General features: G+C 47.8%; 1 protein-coding gene across 1 annotated transcript in view; it reads left to right on the forward strand.

Moving 5' to 3' along the window:
- CACNA1I (calcium voltage-gated channel subunit alpha1 I) overlaps nucleotides 1-9,037 on the forward strand; it is an 86,852-nt gene extending 77,815 nt beyond the window's left edge. Inside the window, exons 32-35 of the mRNA XM_066549587.1 lie at nucleotides 2,531-2,647; nucleotides 3,019-3,187; nucleotides 4,047-4,243; nucleotides 6,012-9,037. Coding sequence (XP_066405684.1) covers nucleotides 2,531-2,647; nucleotides 3,019-3,187; nucleotides 4,047-4,243; nucleotides 6,012-6,716 — 1,188 coding nt within the window. The 3' untranslated portion in view covers nucleotides 6,717-9,037. The remainder of the gene's footprint in view (nucleotides 1-2,530; nucleotides 2,648-3,018; nucleotides 3,188-4,046; nucleotides 4,244-6,011) is intronic.
- The last annotated feature ends 5,681 nt before the right edge of the window (nucleotides 9,038-14,718 follow it).

Below are 14,718 nucleotides of genomic sequence, written 5' to 3' on the forward strand. Positions count from 1 at the left end.
TTTAAGCCAGGACTGACCATGATGTTCTCATCATATTTCAAAGTAGAAAAAAGAAATTGAGGAAATTGAAATGGTAAATCACTACATGGAGTCATAGCTAATATCACCAATGCACAGAGTCATTAAATTATACTGTACTCTGGTACATCAACATACCCAAATGAGCATTGTACACAGACTGAATTGTACAGTCCCAGAAGCAATTGACAGCAATTTACATAGGCAAAACTATTTATCCAGTGCTCTTAAGTGTGTGTGTGTTAGAAAAACCCAGTATGCTTACTGTCCACCCAATCAGCCTTAAACCACCCTTCTGACAAAAATCACATATTAGGCAGAAATGTCCCCTCCAATTTCATTGGTAGTTCAATTCACCAAGATGATGAGCACAGCGGATGGACACAACATTTAATGTTTAATGTGCTAAGCTTTTTGTGGCATTGAGCAGAAGTGCTCTGTGGCTTTCCCAATTATGCTCCTGATACTTTATTTTCAAACCAATTATTTGTACAATTAAGGATTCTTGTGATCATGGGTCTGTTCCTAAAGATATATCTGCAAGTAGTTGTTTTCTAAGGGATATGCGTGCATTGTTCAGTATCTCAGGCTGATGCTCCTGGCAGGTTTCATGGATTGGGATCTATTCAACAGCTCTTTCTTCCTCACTGCAATTAAAATTGCCTTTTTGTTCCTCATCTTTAGTCAGCAGATTTTAAAATATTCTGCCATAAGGGAAGCAAAAAGATCAGAACCTCCTTTTTTCATGGTGCTAAACTCTTCTCTTGCCATTTCTATCCTTTCACTCTTGGGATGGTTGACAGACTTCTGTACATGGATGACTGAAGTGTGTTTAGCCACGGTAGGAGTTTGTCAGTGAGCACCAGTGAAATGTGTTTATTTCACCTGCAGTTTATTTAAGTTATGACATTGTTGACTGTGGGTTTTATGTAGATCTCAGGGTGGTCAGAATTTTCAAGCAAGTGGTTCAGTGACAAAAAGACTGTTCTGGCTTTTGTTGAAATCCTTCTTTATGGATGGCAAAGGTAGTCACAGATGTTTACCACATGTCATGCTTGCGTCTCTACAAGCACAGCTGTAAGGCTGCTTTGGTGTAGCAGGCACTTGGGAGAGTAATAGATGAGTACACACATTAAGTGGGACTAAATGAAGACTGTGCTTCTCTGCAGGAGTTGTTGCTGACTGGTGGCCGTGTAGCATCCCTGGCATAAGTTCATTGTGGGCTCTCTGTGCATTCATGCTCTGAGGAGCAGTTGTTGGTTTTGGGCTCTCTCCGTGGTTGAACAGCACCATGTTCCTGTGTCAGAATAACACCTCAAATAAGGATGTCATTTGTGCACTTTATTTAAATCCAGCTTCGGGTTTCCATTCTGCTTGTTTAAAGTGCATTATCCCTCAGATGGAGACCTCTTCCAGTCTCTGGCGTTGGCAGAAGCCACTAAACTTACAGCTCGAAAGTCATCTCTCCAAATGTTTCACCTGCTGTCATGGTGCAAGAGCTGTAGCTGCCTCTTGCAAACACAAACACATGGCCAGAAGCTGTCCTGACTGAGACAACCCAGAATACAGCTCTCAAGACTTAGCTGCTGGTGGTGCAAACTTCTGGCACTCCAGAGATCAGTGATGGAAATCCGAGCACAGGAGGGACAGAGTAACTGCTTAGGCTGGTAGAAAAAGATGCTTTTCAGGCATTGTGAGAAAGAGTTGTCAAGCAGAGGGGATTTAAAAGCTTGGAGGAAAAAGGATGGGAGAGGGGCACATGTGGTATAAAATAGGCCAAAAGATGAAGCAAGGTCAGGCATGGGACTGGAGCAGAGCTGAAGCACAAGAATGAGAGAAATGCAATAGTCAGACTTGCTTTCAGAAAGCAGGAGAGCTCAAGTGTGGGTGTGTGGGAGGGGGCTGAGTTTAGAGATGAAGAACAGAATGGAAGACGGTGTTAGGTAAGATCTTGGGTAGGTTAGAGGGAAAGGCAAGATGCAGGAAAGCTGGAGAGAAACAGGGTTTCAGTAACGAAGGTAAGAGAATATGAAAAGCATGATACTGGCATGGATTGCAAAAGGCATGACTTTCCCTGGAATGAAAGCACCTTCATGTTTAAGCAGGGCTGTCTGTGGTGCCTTCAGAAAGAGGGGTCCACTCCTTATCCCTCAGCAGAGCCAGCTGCCCTGTCACCAGCCTGAGGGACCCCTCTGCCTGCCTGGCTTTATTTGCAGGGCCTTGGGCCAGCTGTACCGCTGTGACAGATACAGGACTCGTTCCTCCAATTCTGGCACTAGAGGAGCATGGACTGGTAGCAGCCTGCTTGCAGATCATATATTCAACCTTTCTTTAAAAGTGAATTCTCCTGCCCAGCCCAGTTCTGGGTTAGGCAGCTCCTGATATATCCAAGGAATATAACCTAAAATTGATTTTGGGTCTACAGGCTCTCACTTATCCACCATCAACAGTGTGACTGCTTGAAATGTGGATTCCAGGCATGACCTGTGACAGCTCCTTTCCCTTCCTGCAGGTCCAGCTGGCTGAAATGGAAGCATTGTCTCTCAACTCAGACAAGTCCTCTTCCATCCTTCTAGGAGATGAGTCAGACAATCGAAACGCTGCTCAGCTGAATCCTAAGGAGATCAAGGTTAGCCTCAGTCAGCCATGGGCATCCTACACCCTGTGCTGTACTTATGCCCCTGCTCATTTCAGGTCTTCTGTATTCATGCAGGTGTCCCTGCTGAGCAATATAATTCTGGTCATTTTTCAAGAGCTTCTCCATAGAGACATACTGTGGAGTAGGATTTGAGGAGAACAAAAGAATACATGTATTTGAAAGTTCTCTTCACTACTGTTAGTAACTTCCTCTGAATTAGTCAAAAGACGATTTTGGGCTGGAAAATTGAGCATCTCTTAGCTAGGTTGAAGTTATTATCAGAATCTTCTTCTTGAGGCTTTGAAAAGTCTGCTTGATCATCTTCCATTAAATTCCACTTTGTCCTTGCTTATTTTTTCCAGCAGGATGGCCAGGACAACCCTGACTCCACTGGGGCAGACAATCTGGGGGAATGCCTGCTTCCAGCATCCAGTGAGGATGGCTCTACAAACCCAGAGAGTTACCTGTGTGAAATGGAGAATACACCTTTTGACTCAGTTCAGTCTTGGCTAAAGCATGAAAGTAGCAAAGGTGAGCAAGGCTCTCATTCTCCAGGTCTGCTGAAACTGTGCGTTGGCTCAGCTCTGTTTTTCTCCTGCTTTCCCTCTGCAAGGGGGTGAGTTAATGTGACTTCGGGTTACGCTAACCAAGAATTAGCTTTCAGCTTGCTAATTTGCTTCAGGAATGGGGGGAGGAGCAGTTCCTTCATTTTTGTTGCTAGTTTTTATATCTTCCCTCAGACATGACTCTGTGCAATACTGTGAAAATGCTGATCTCCATTTGCAGTAGTGCACCCATACACAGTCAGAAGAAAGTGGGGACAGATTTCCCTACCTGCCAGCTGGATGAACTGTGCTCACTCAGCACAGAAAAGCTCTGCTGCTCCCTGAGACCAAGTAAAGGTTCAGGGAACACATAACACACGTCTGCCCTTGGTGGAAGTGCTCCAGTTCTACTCTTGAGCATGCTCTGGTCTCCTGTGATCCCCAGCTTTCCCAAAGCACCATTTAATTTATCTCCCTTCATCCCTTGCCTTGCAGGATCTGGGATGAATGTCCTCTGGCAGCAATACATACTTGAATCAAGGCAATATAGCTCAGCATTTCTCTGTGAGAGCAACAGCAGAGCTGGCCTGTTACCTTAGGGCTCTGAGCTGTGTTAGGTCTTCCTGATCTGGTGCAGGATTTTGTGCAAAAAGTGGGATCCTTAGTCTGAACACCAGACTGAGGCTTCTTGGCCAGGAGTGCATGCTCCTGAATATCCTTTGTTCACTGGACCTGAGACTTTGCTCAGTGTAATAGCAGCAAAGGCACAAAATAAAATCAGAGGACTCTTCAACTTTTTTTTTCTTCTATTTCTGTTCTCCTCCCTTTTCTTTTGATGCTGTCAGTCCCTCCCAGCCCCTTCTCTCCAGGTGCATCTTCCCCTCTGTTACCTGTGCCAACAGAATTTTTCCACCCAGCCATCTCTGCCACCCAAACAGAGCCTGAGGAAGTCTCATGTCCACACAACCTTCCTAAGATCTCTCTGCAAGGCTCGTGGGCATCACTGAGATCTCCAGGTGTGAACTGCTCACTTCTCCATCAGGTGAGGAACCTCGCTTCTGTCTGCTAGGAAAACTCAATTTTCACATCTCACCCAAACAGAGGGGGCTGAATAAGGAAGAGGGCAGAGGAAGGAGAGAGGCAGCTGTGCTCACGGGCTGAGTAGCCTGGATAACCTGGGTCTGTAGGAGGAGCACAGTGGACTGCAGAATGCAGAAGGTTAGGGGAGGAGAGAGGGTAGTACAGCAAAGTGGTCTTGGATAGCTCTCACCCCATGAAGTCGTTTGTTCTTCTGCTTTGGATCAACAAATAGTTTGACAGCTGCAGTGGGCCCCACATGAAGATGAAATCACATCACTCTGTAGCTCCCCCCTGGCTCCCTGGCACTGGGTGTGCTGCTGACACCTGTGTGCACAGCAGCCATGGTGTGGGCCAGGGAGGTGACAGCTGCACAGCCTCCTCGGGTCCCCTTAACACTGTGACTCCAAATCATGCTCCTTCTCTGTTGGAAGAGGCTTCTTCCCACCTGCATCCTCCATATTCCTGAGTGCCCATCCACACACTGTGTCCCTAAGCTCACTGTTTTGCACTGCCCACTTAACTCTCACGTCCCAGAAAGGTGCCATCTCTTTCTGAAAAGGCAGCTATTTCTCACTAACAAAAGAGAAGAATAAAAGCACTGGGGGGATGTCAGGTGTCTCGGAAGTGCAGAAGGTGCAGAGATTAAAGCCCAGTAGAAATCCCTGTTATTGTTCTTGGAAGATATACTCCATGAACAGGGGCACTCTGTTCCAGACAAACTGAAAAAATAAAATCAGGTGTTATTCAGCTATATATGACAGACACTGTTGGCACAATACAGATGTGTATAAATTCACCAAGGATAAATTTAGCCTTGGTCTGAGATTGAGTTGTTGCAGTGTTGAAACCTCTGGTAAAATTAAGACACAAAAGAGGTAGAGCCCTGGCGCTGACACACCACTGGGACAAAGGTACTGAATTGTTGTAAAGGAGAAATTAGTAAACTTCTGATTATTTAACACAGACTGTGTTGAATATCTATGGAGTCTGCTTCAGGAGACTGCTTCCAGTCCTACATGCATCAATCCCAGTGCAGTGTCCCAGTGATGATCACACAGTGCAGACCAATTTCCTAGAAACAACTAAAATGCAGCTTAACTAGATGAGCCCTGATACAAGAAAATTAAGGCTGTTTCCTCTTCCTGCTGGAAGGGGACTGCACCTTTGTACTCTAAATGCAAGGGTAGTTCCTGCTAGTCCTGGTCAAAAGAACCATGGAGCCTCTTTTCTCTCCCCAGATATTGCTGATTTTTTTAAATGAGAGGAGGTCTGTACAGAAGCTCCTTGATTTCTGTGCAGCTGATAGATGTGTCCCCATCTGTGTGGCAGGTTTATAGGCAAGCCATGAGTGAGGACCCACAGGGAACCTTTGCTCTGGTGCCTCCTGGACCATCAGTGCTGAGGGGAGAGCACAGTGGTGGGTGCGGCAGGGCTCGGACACAGCATCCCTTCCCTTTGGTGGAGCACTTCTTGTGGGAGGGTAGATTCATTCTGAATCCTTTCCTCCTCCTTGCCCAGAAACAAATCCCATGGCAGGCTGCACGGCTAGTGCTTTGAAGCACTGGTTGGTTTATGGCTCCCTTCCCACGCCAAGAAGACAGGAATGGAGTTTTCCCCCTTTCTGTAATGGTGGCTTATTTTCGCACCCCTAAGTACCCCCAAAACCAGTAAGGCAAAGTCTCTTGCCCATCTCCTTCCTGAGAACTGTGTTTTCCTGCTCCGCTCCCCAGCCCCCCGAGAGCGACACGTCGCTGGACAGCCGGAGCAGCAGCTCGGCCGGCAGCCTGCAGACCACGCTGGAGGACACCAGCCTCAACCTCAGCGACTCCCCGCACTGCGCCCTGGCCCTGCCGGTGGCCCTGTGCCCCGTGCCGGCGCCGGGCACCCAAAGACCCCTGGCAGCGCCCCTGTCCCCCGCCTCCCGCCGCCGGAGCCTGCGGGGCCGCGGGCTCTTCAACCTGCGGAGCCTGTGCCGCCACCAGCGCAGCCACAGCAGCGGCGGCAGCACCAGCCCCGGCTGCACCCACCACGACTCCATGGACCCTTCGGACGAGGAGGGGGCGGGCAGCAGCCTGCGCGGCGGGGGCAACAACAGCGAGCCCTCGGAGACGCTCAGCAGCCTCTCGCTGACCTCGCTCTTCTCGCCGCCGCCGCCGGGGCTGAGGCTGGTGAAGAAGTGCAGCAGCACCAGCAGCCTGCAGGCCAGCCCCTCGCCCCGCCGCCCCGCCGCCCACCACGCCAAGCCCTTCTACACCGTCGACCCTCGGGGGTTCCTCTCCATGCCCTCCTGGGTGACGGACTTCTGCAAGGACACCCCCTCGGCCAGGGAAGGAGAGGAGCCGGGGGGCCCCGGCAGACTGGGGACAGGGGGCCGCAGCTCCCCGCTCCCTTCCGAGCTGGAGCTGGGGGACGGAGTCAGCAAGAGGAACAGATGAGGGTCCCTGAGGTGCAGGGAGGGAGCATTCGGCCGCTGGCACGGGGAGCATGTTTCACTGGCTTCTCCTTGGCAGCAATTCCAAAGGATTTGCAAGAAAAAGAAAACAGGCAAACAAAAAATTATAAATATATATATATATATATACGTAAATATATATATATATATATATATAGATATATATATATATAAAATAAATATTCTGGTACCGTACCTTAGAGGTGTGGGAGAGTGCAAGCAATACGGGAACAGTCCTGCCTGAGGGCAAGACCTGGGCCATGACCCCAGAGACTACAGTGACAAGAAAAGGCCATGGGGCTGGCAGGGACAGGACCCTCCAGCCAGGTGACTGCTACATGGCAGCTGTTCAGTTATATAAATATACATATATAGAGAGATCGATTTATTTATTTTTTTTACTGAGAGATTATGAATTTTAGAAAGTGCTAAGGAGGAACAAGAGAATGGAGGGCCTGAAGGAGCTGCTACACCAAACCGTGAGAGTGGGGTGAAGGGAAGCAGGGTAAGCGACGAGAGAAGAGCATCTGGGGCTTGCCTGATGTGTTTCTGGGAACTTCTTTATTGTCCATGCTTCCATTTCCAAGGTTAAAAATTGTGGGCCAGATCTTCAGGATGAGCATAAATTGGCAAAACATGCTGTTGGTGTAAAGCAGCAGAGTTCTGGCTTGAGGTGAATTCATGCTGATTTACAGCAGGTGAAAATCTGGCCCCAGCAACAGAGAAAAGCAAATAGCCATGGACCACAGGGAAACGTTTTGAGGTGAAAAGCCTTGCTTTGAAGGGAATGTGTGAACACAGCGGGCATGCTCATAGAAGGAGAGATGGTGGTTACATGGCTTATTTTTGTTGTTGTTTTGTGGATTTGGTTTTTTCATTTTCCAAAGAAAGAAAACTGCAAAGGAAAAAAAAATTACAAGGCTCATGGGGATATATGGAGTGGGAGAAGTAGGCTGGAAGGGAAGGAGGAGGTAAAAAGGGGAGAGGAAATTGTACTTTTCCCCCTTTTATTTGCAGTGATTGTGATATTTTATTTTAGAAGCCCAAAGGTGCAAAAATTATCCCTAGAGAAACCTATCTGTTATTTTTGTATCTATAGCTATATATATTAAAAGAATACAAAACCTAGAATATTAGAAAAGACATAAAAGCAAAGGGGGCTTCAACAACACAAAATACAGTCAGTCCCTTGACTGAGGGCTAACCCTGTTCCAAGTTCCAGTGGGAAGACCCTGCAAGGACATCCTCAGCTCAGTGGTGGTTGTCTCCTCCCTAGCATCATCCTCTGGCATTTTCCTGATTTGCATCAGTGTAGCTGAGACCAGAGTCCTAATCAGTGCCAGCCATGGGCATGGAGAGCAGCGAATATTGATTGGAGAGTGGGTGTGTGTTTGCGTGTGCATGCCATTGTGAGGATGCTGATGTGTGCTGTGCCCAAGCCAACTGGCTCACCAGCTGGAGAGATGGGTGAGAGGGACAAGGAGAGCTGCAGCTCTCCTTGTCTCTGCCTTGCAGGGCAGTGGGAGTGGGGAGGATTGTGGAGAGTGAGGGCAGAACCACCCCTCAAACCACGACCTGCCTCAGGATCCAGGATTTTTGTTCAGCATCATCCTCTCCCAGCGTGGTTGCAACAAGGCTTCCAGAGGCTGCATCCCTTCTTGCTTTTTCAGTGGTACAACTGCACAACTCTCCTTCCTGGCAGGGCCAGCCTGGATCTCCTCCTGAAGCAACTCTAAGGCTTTGTGCCCTTCCCAGATTTGCAAGTGGGTAGGAAAACCAACCACCCAAGGGGAACAAAGGATTTTGGATGTCATGTACCACCCCAGGGATGTTCCACTCAGGTGTGTCAAAGACAGACTGGGAAGGGCAGCAGGGAGATGATAGCAGCCTAATGGAGACAAATGTTTAGAGTACTGAGGAGAAGGAGCAGGGCTGCCTGTCCCATTTTTTTCCATCAGACCAAGAGGGCCTCTGCAGCCCTCCCAGAGGTCTCCCAGCTGGCATATGAAGCATTGTGAAGAGGGCAGCACAAAAGATATTCTGATTTTATTGTGACCTGTCTGACTTGAAAGCAGCTGCTGCATCTTACAAACCAGGGTTGTAAACAATGAGCACATCACTTGGGACCAGCAGCCAGGAAAAGGATGATTACTGTGGGGACTTAATTAATTTGCTCTGTTGCAAGTGTGCATGCTGACTGCAGGGAGGTCAGACCTGTGAGTAGAGGACAGGAGAGCCTGGGTCCTTGTCCTTGCAGAAAGATGCAAATACAGATTTATTAAAGCAATAATAAGGGTCTTTAAATGCTTTTTTTGCACTGGTGGTTCTTTGAGTGAGTTGCCCCTGCTCACTGTCCCGTGGGCAGAGAGGAGGGACACGACACATGGTTTCACATCCTCAGGGAAGGAAGTCAGTCTCTAAATGGCTGAACCATGAACTTGGGTTGCACAAGGCTTTGACCCAAACCCAGAGCTGCTTTGAAGCCAGAGGCAGGGTTTACACAGAATGCTCCTTGCAAGTTTGTCATAAGAGAACACAGAAGTGGGACTCCAAGCTGTCCTGGCAGTTGTGTGGGCTGTGAAATGTCTCAGCTGAGCAATGGGAGAGACATTAGAGATTGGTGGAGTGCTAGAAATTACCCCAATATTTGATCATGAGAGAAACATGGCCTGCACTTGGGGTAGCTGGGAGGGAAGAAGGGTAAGAAGATGGTGGTGGTGACCTCATGGGGTGACTACAACCCCTTGATGGATACCTCTAGGCTTATTCTGGGTTGTCCCTGGAAGTGACATCTTTGTTTCTCCTGTGGTTTGGGGTTTATGGCAGTCCTTCTGCTCTGCAGGATGTCTCCCCTTCACGTCCCAGCAGGGTCATGCCACCTCACCCACCTCCTTGCAAAAGGGCTTTCACCCTCCCCTCTATGACTGGAGCAAAAGGCTTCTGGCTTAGGAAGTAGGTTGCCATGGAAACAGAAGACAAGATTATCCTTAAAGAATATTTTGTCTCTTTCTTTTAATTATTTACTAACTGTTTCAATAAGAAGCAGAAAACATCTATCCTTCCCAAAGAGGAGGCAGAACACGAAGCCCCAGCAAGAACTTTGTGGTTTTTTCCTGGGGATTTCTGCAGTGCTTCAGGTTGTGCAGCTTCTCCTGGCAAGAGCTGCCTTTCCCAGCTTTGCCTGCCTGCTGGCACACAAAACCTCTGTCATCACCCACCCACCTCCCAGACAACACCTGAGGGCACCTTAGGATTTGCCCAGCATCTATTCAGCCTCTAATACTCTCACTTCCCACAAGGGACTGTACTACAGGCAATTCCTGCCACGGTGCTCTCTGCTGTCATTAGCCTGATATTGCTCTGTTTTGTCCATTTGGGCCTTAGGGTTTTTTTTTTTGTTTTGTTTTGGAGGTTTTTGTGAGGCCTATGTAAAGGACTGCACACCACCAGCCCTCTGTGAAATTCTTATGAGCTGAGCAGGACTTGATGGGAGGGGAGGAACTGAAAACTTTATTGAGCAGGAAAATAATTTTTGAAATAGAAGAAACATAAAGCAGAAAACCTTGAAGCGTTTCAAGGAATTTTATATTTTTCCCGCCAAAATGGCTCTCACATTCAAAAGGCTTCCAAAGGGCATCACACAGGCATTGTAACCTGGTTGGCCTCTGGTGACTGAATCCTCAAGACCCCAGGCCAGTTGTCCACCTGATGAGGCACTGAAGATAGGTCCCAGGCAGTGAGGTGCCTGCAGGAAATATGCCCTGCACACCCACCGTACAATGAGAGCAAAAGTTGTCCTAACACTGGATCAGAAACAGAGATTTATTTTTAGCCAATGTAACTAAAAACTCAACATTTATTATGGAAGATATGGAGGTAAGTGGCATGGGTTCACTTAGGTTCATCACAAAAATTCCACAGAGGAGGAAAAAATTAAACCCTGTGGATTTTTTAACTAGCTGTGATACAAAACACAGTGCACCTTGTAAGAAGAGCTTGGTACCTTGCAAAGTCAGGCACCTGGATGTCTGCCACTCAGTTCAGTTTATCTATATGTGACCTGACTTCCCAAGTGTCTCCCTTCCCTGCTCTTCACAAATACTTTATGAGATCTGCCTTGCTTCTCCTTTTTTCCATGTTGTTTTTGTTCCTTGCTAGGGACTGGTTTCCAGTAGGAACTCACTATCTCCATATCTTCGAGTTATCACTCATTCCTTCCACCTCATTTAGATATATATATATTTCTTCTCTAGCACTTTTTCCTTCTTCTGCATATTTCCAAGCCCTGTTTACATTTCCTGAGATCCTGCCACACAGGAGCTGGAGCTGGCAATCTGCTATCCAATATTTATGCCTCCCAGCCACTTCTAGAGCAGATGTGCTCAGTTTACAGGGAAGGAGCTCTCCCCCCCACCAAAACCAGCATCCCAGACACTGGTTTGCAGCACACCTCTGCTTTTGCTCCAGCATCAGCTGCAGCAATAAGCAATAACAATCTGCCCTTCCCCTTATGCCAGTGGTGGGGTTGCAAAGATGAGCTGTCCACAGGGTTTGTTCTCAGCCTTGCTTTGCGTGTCAGCAGCGCTGCTGAGCATCTTTCATGCCCATGGCATCAGTAAGAGCAGGGAGGACTCCACACCTCCTGCAGTTGCTCCCATGAGCAGCTGGGCTGTTGCCATGAAAAGCACAGCAGGCTCCAGCTCACACTCCCCCTTTGCTGTGCAGTGCTGTGGACATAGAGGAATACAAATCTTTTTCCTTAGTGGTTTTGTCTGTAGTCACCAAAGTCGACAGATATGACTCTCCCTTTGTCTCATGGTCCACAGAGCAGAATGATAGCAGAGGGAGAGGTACTGTTTTTCCAAGGACATTTTCAGAGACCAGAGCACTTTAACCTTCTGTCTAATGCTGCTTTAACTACCTGCATTATTTTGGAGAACTCTGAAAACAGCTGCAGCTGTGTTTTGTTGTTTCATTCTGTTCTACTTCTGGTTGCTGGGGCAGTGTCGGTGCACATAGTGCACCACGCAAATGAAGTGGCTCTTCCTGCAGCCCTTCCCCTTTCTTTCCTCCAGCTGACTCATCCTGGATGAAATTTTTGAACTGTAAATTGCCTGCTTGTGCTGACCACAGTGAGGTGGGATTTTTCATAGTTCTGCTGCCAAAACTTTCTTTCTGTTCTTCTATTTCTTATGCTGCTAAGGGAAATAGCACTGTTCCTTCACAAAGTCTGGCAGAGTATCTTCAAAAAGCAGCCACCCAGCACAAGCAGGCAGGGCAGCCACTCTTCCTTCACTCAGAAACACTCAGAGAGGCTAAGATGCTGCTTCAAAACAAGTGATCAGTGATACCATGGGCTCTGTGGATGCCAATCTGAGGAGAAAGTATTTTTTAGTGAAACGTCTTTAATCCAAGATTTGCTCTTAAATTGAAAAGTGCCTGTCTAGAAGAGAGCCACCCACATACACAAGGAGGAGAAGCATCATGCAAGAACTCAAGGTACGTGGTCCATGCACTGGCAAACATTTTTATTACCCAGCAAGTCCTTGGTATGACTTGCTTTTGAGCTATCACAGCTTTGGAGATAAAGCACCAGGTGGACTTTCCTCTAAAACTACCACTGTCATCCTGTCATCAATAATCACTGGGATAACAATGAAAGTGGGTGATCCCATTTCTCCTTTCAATTACTTCACCAATACAATGAATTTATTTTTTCACTTACACACTTCTTTTCTCGCCTCCTTATCTGAATCATATGAAGGGTTCATTTCAAGATGATCCACACACAGATTCTAGTTAATAATAGATATTTCTAAGAAGAAGAGCTGAGTGCAGTGTAAATGGGGTGGTGTGGATAAAAGATCTGCTTTTGTGTGTATAATCCCTCTACATACATACAACTACCCCATCCTCCCTGTACACTAATATTTTTTGGTAATTTCTTTGAAATTACCTTACCCTGAATGTAGAGTTAATAACACGTGAGACTGTTAATCATCATTGGCCACTGATTAGTTTCTGCTGTTATTGTAAGCCCAGGCATAGGAAATAAATCAGGAAGGTAAAAAAAAAAAAGCAGCCAACAACAAACAACATGGCATTGAATAAAAAAAACCAGAGAGACTATTCTGAAAATCCCTTGGTGTCTGCTCAATATTTATTCATATGCTTCCATAGTCACTGCTGCTTTGTGTATGTGCGTGGGCAAAGGCATATACTTGTTTCAGGGTGGTTGTGGCTCATAAACAGATCTCCCACTGGTCTCTTTTTTCAAGGATATATTAAAGCAGCCCAAACTGCTGACTCGGGACACTGCTCACCAGCAGAGCCCACAGCTCTCAGACAGGCAATGTCTGGGCAGCGCTGTCTGTAATGAGTTGCAAAGGTCTCTGCATGCCCCAGGGCAGTGAGCCCCATCCAACCATGTACTGTGGGCCTGGGACAAGGGGCAGCCTCAAAGCGTGGCAGCCTGAGGGGCTGGGCACAGCTGGGCTGCCACCTGTGCCAGTCCAACCTGCCTCTGGGGGCAGGGGAAAGAGGAGCACTGGGTTGGCAGGGAGCTGAGCTGATCCTGTGGTGGGGCATGAGGGGACCTGGGGCTGTGGGAGCCCCCACGTGTGTGTTTGTGTGTGTATTTGTGTGTGTGCACTTGCACTGTTGGGCACCAGCAGGACCCTCTTCATGCCGTGTAAATTGTTACTCCATCTGCTAATCAGAACTGAAACTCTGGCACTTCTGCATCATCCATTTGCTCAGGAACACAAAGAGGTCACAGATCCATGTCAAAACATGTCGAAATACTCTCCCTTTTTGGCAAGGATGTTCAGGCACCTACATTGGAAGGCCAGGAAATGGCAGCTCTCCCTGCAGTAGAAACCACTAGCGTGCAAAGCCCTGGCTGGGGTGGGAAAGCATGGCAGTCACCCTTGCACTACTCACAGATTTGGAAGGTTAGTTATTGTCTACCAGATGATGGCTCCATCCCAGCCTGACTGGTAACAAAACAGCCTTTCCTTTTAGGCTTCTGTGGACACAGCATTTTAATGTTTATTTATGTCCAACCAGCCAGGGTAATAAAGAGGTGAGAGCACCCGAGGGGAATTTGCACAAATGATGGAGAGATCTAAGGGTCTGGAGAAGATCTGACTCCTGACTTCCTATGGATGATTGACCTTGAGGGACAGGACACACCAGGGGTGCAGGTTTCTTCCCTCCAGCCTCACCCCCGCTTGCTGCTGCATTCTTCTGCTCTGTAAATACCGCAGGAATCAATGCAGCAGCTAATGTGGCATTTTGACATCTGAGGGAGGATTATTTCACCAGGAGTTTATAAACCTGCTTCATCAAAAGCTCAGAGTCAGCAAGCAGATGCCACCTTGCAGCCCCTGCCTGTCTCCTGCTGGCAGCCCCAGGGGGACAGGCCCCACGTGTGTGGAAAGCAATGGGGCTGTTGCAGCACTGGATGAGTCCAAGCATGCAGGTAGGGAAGGAAAGAGGCAGCCTGGCTGGTTGTGTTGTTTGCTTTGCACTGGTGATAATGCAGTGGTATCTTTTTCATGCTAAATGCTAATTTTCTGCTTTGCTGGCCTCAGAATAGGCTACATTCATATCCTTCATTGCAGCAATTAAAGGGCTGGGTGCTCAAGCTGAGGCACTTGTGATGAGCATGATTTTAATCAGTGTGCATGAGAGAGAAGGAGGAATGTGATTGCCTTGCTGCTGCTGTGGGAACACGTGACAGCCCATGAGGGGTAGGTAGGAGAGCCCCTACCCTAGTATGAGGATGCATCAGTTTCAGCTCAGCACTGGACAGGGAAGAGCAGGTTTGCCACACCTTCCATTTCTCTGTCTGGTCAGGAATTGCTGTTTGACTTCAGCAAAACATTAGAACAAATCACCTGCTCCCCTGGCTCATGTTTATAGCCGGTGATGCTGCCCTCCAAGGCGCCATGCACATGGCACAGAGATCCCCAGCTGCTGTG

The sequence above is a fragment of the Molothrus aeneus genome, chromosome 5 (assembly GCF_037042795.1).
Source record: "Molothrus aeneus isolate 106 chromosome 5, BPBGC_Maene_1.0, whole genome shotgun sequence".
Taxonomy (NCBI): domain Eukaryota; kingdom Metazoa; phylum Chordata; class Aves; order Passeriformes; family Icteridae; genus Molothrus; species Molothrus aeneus.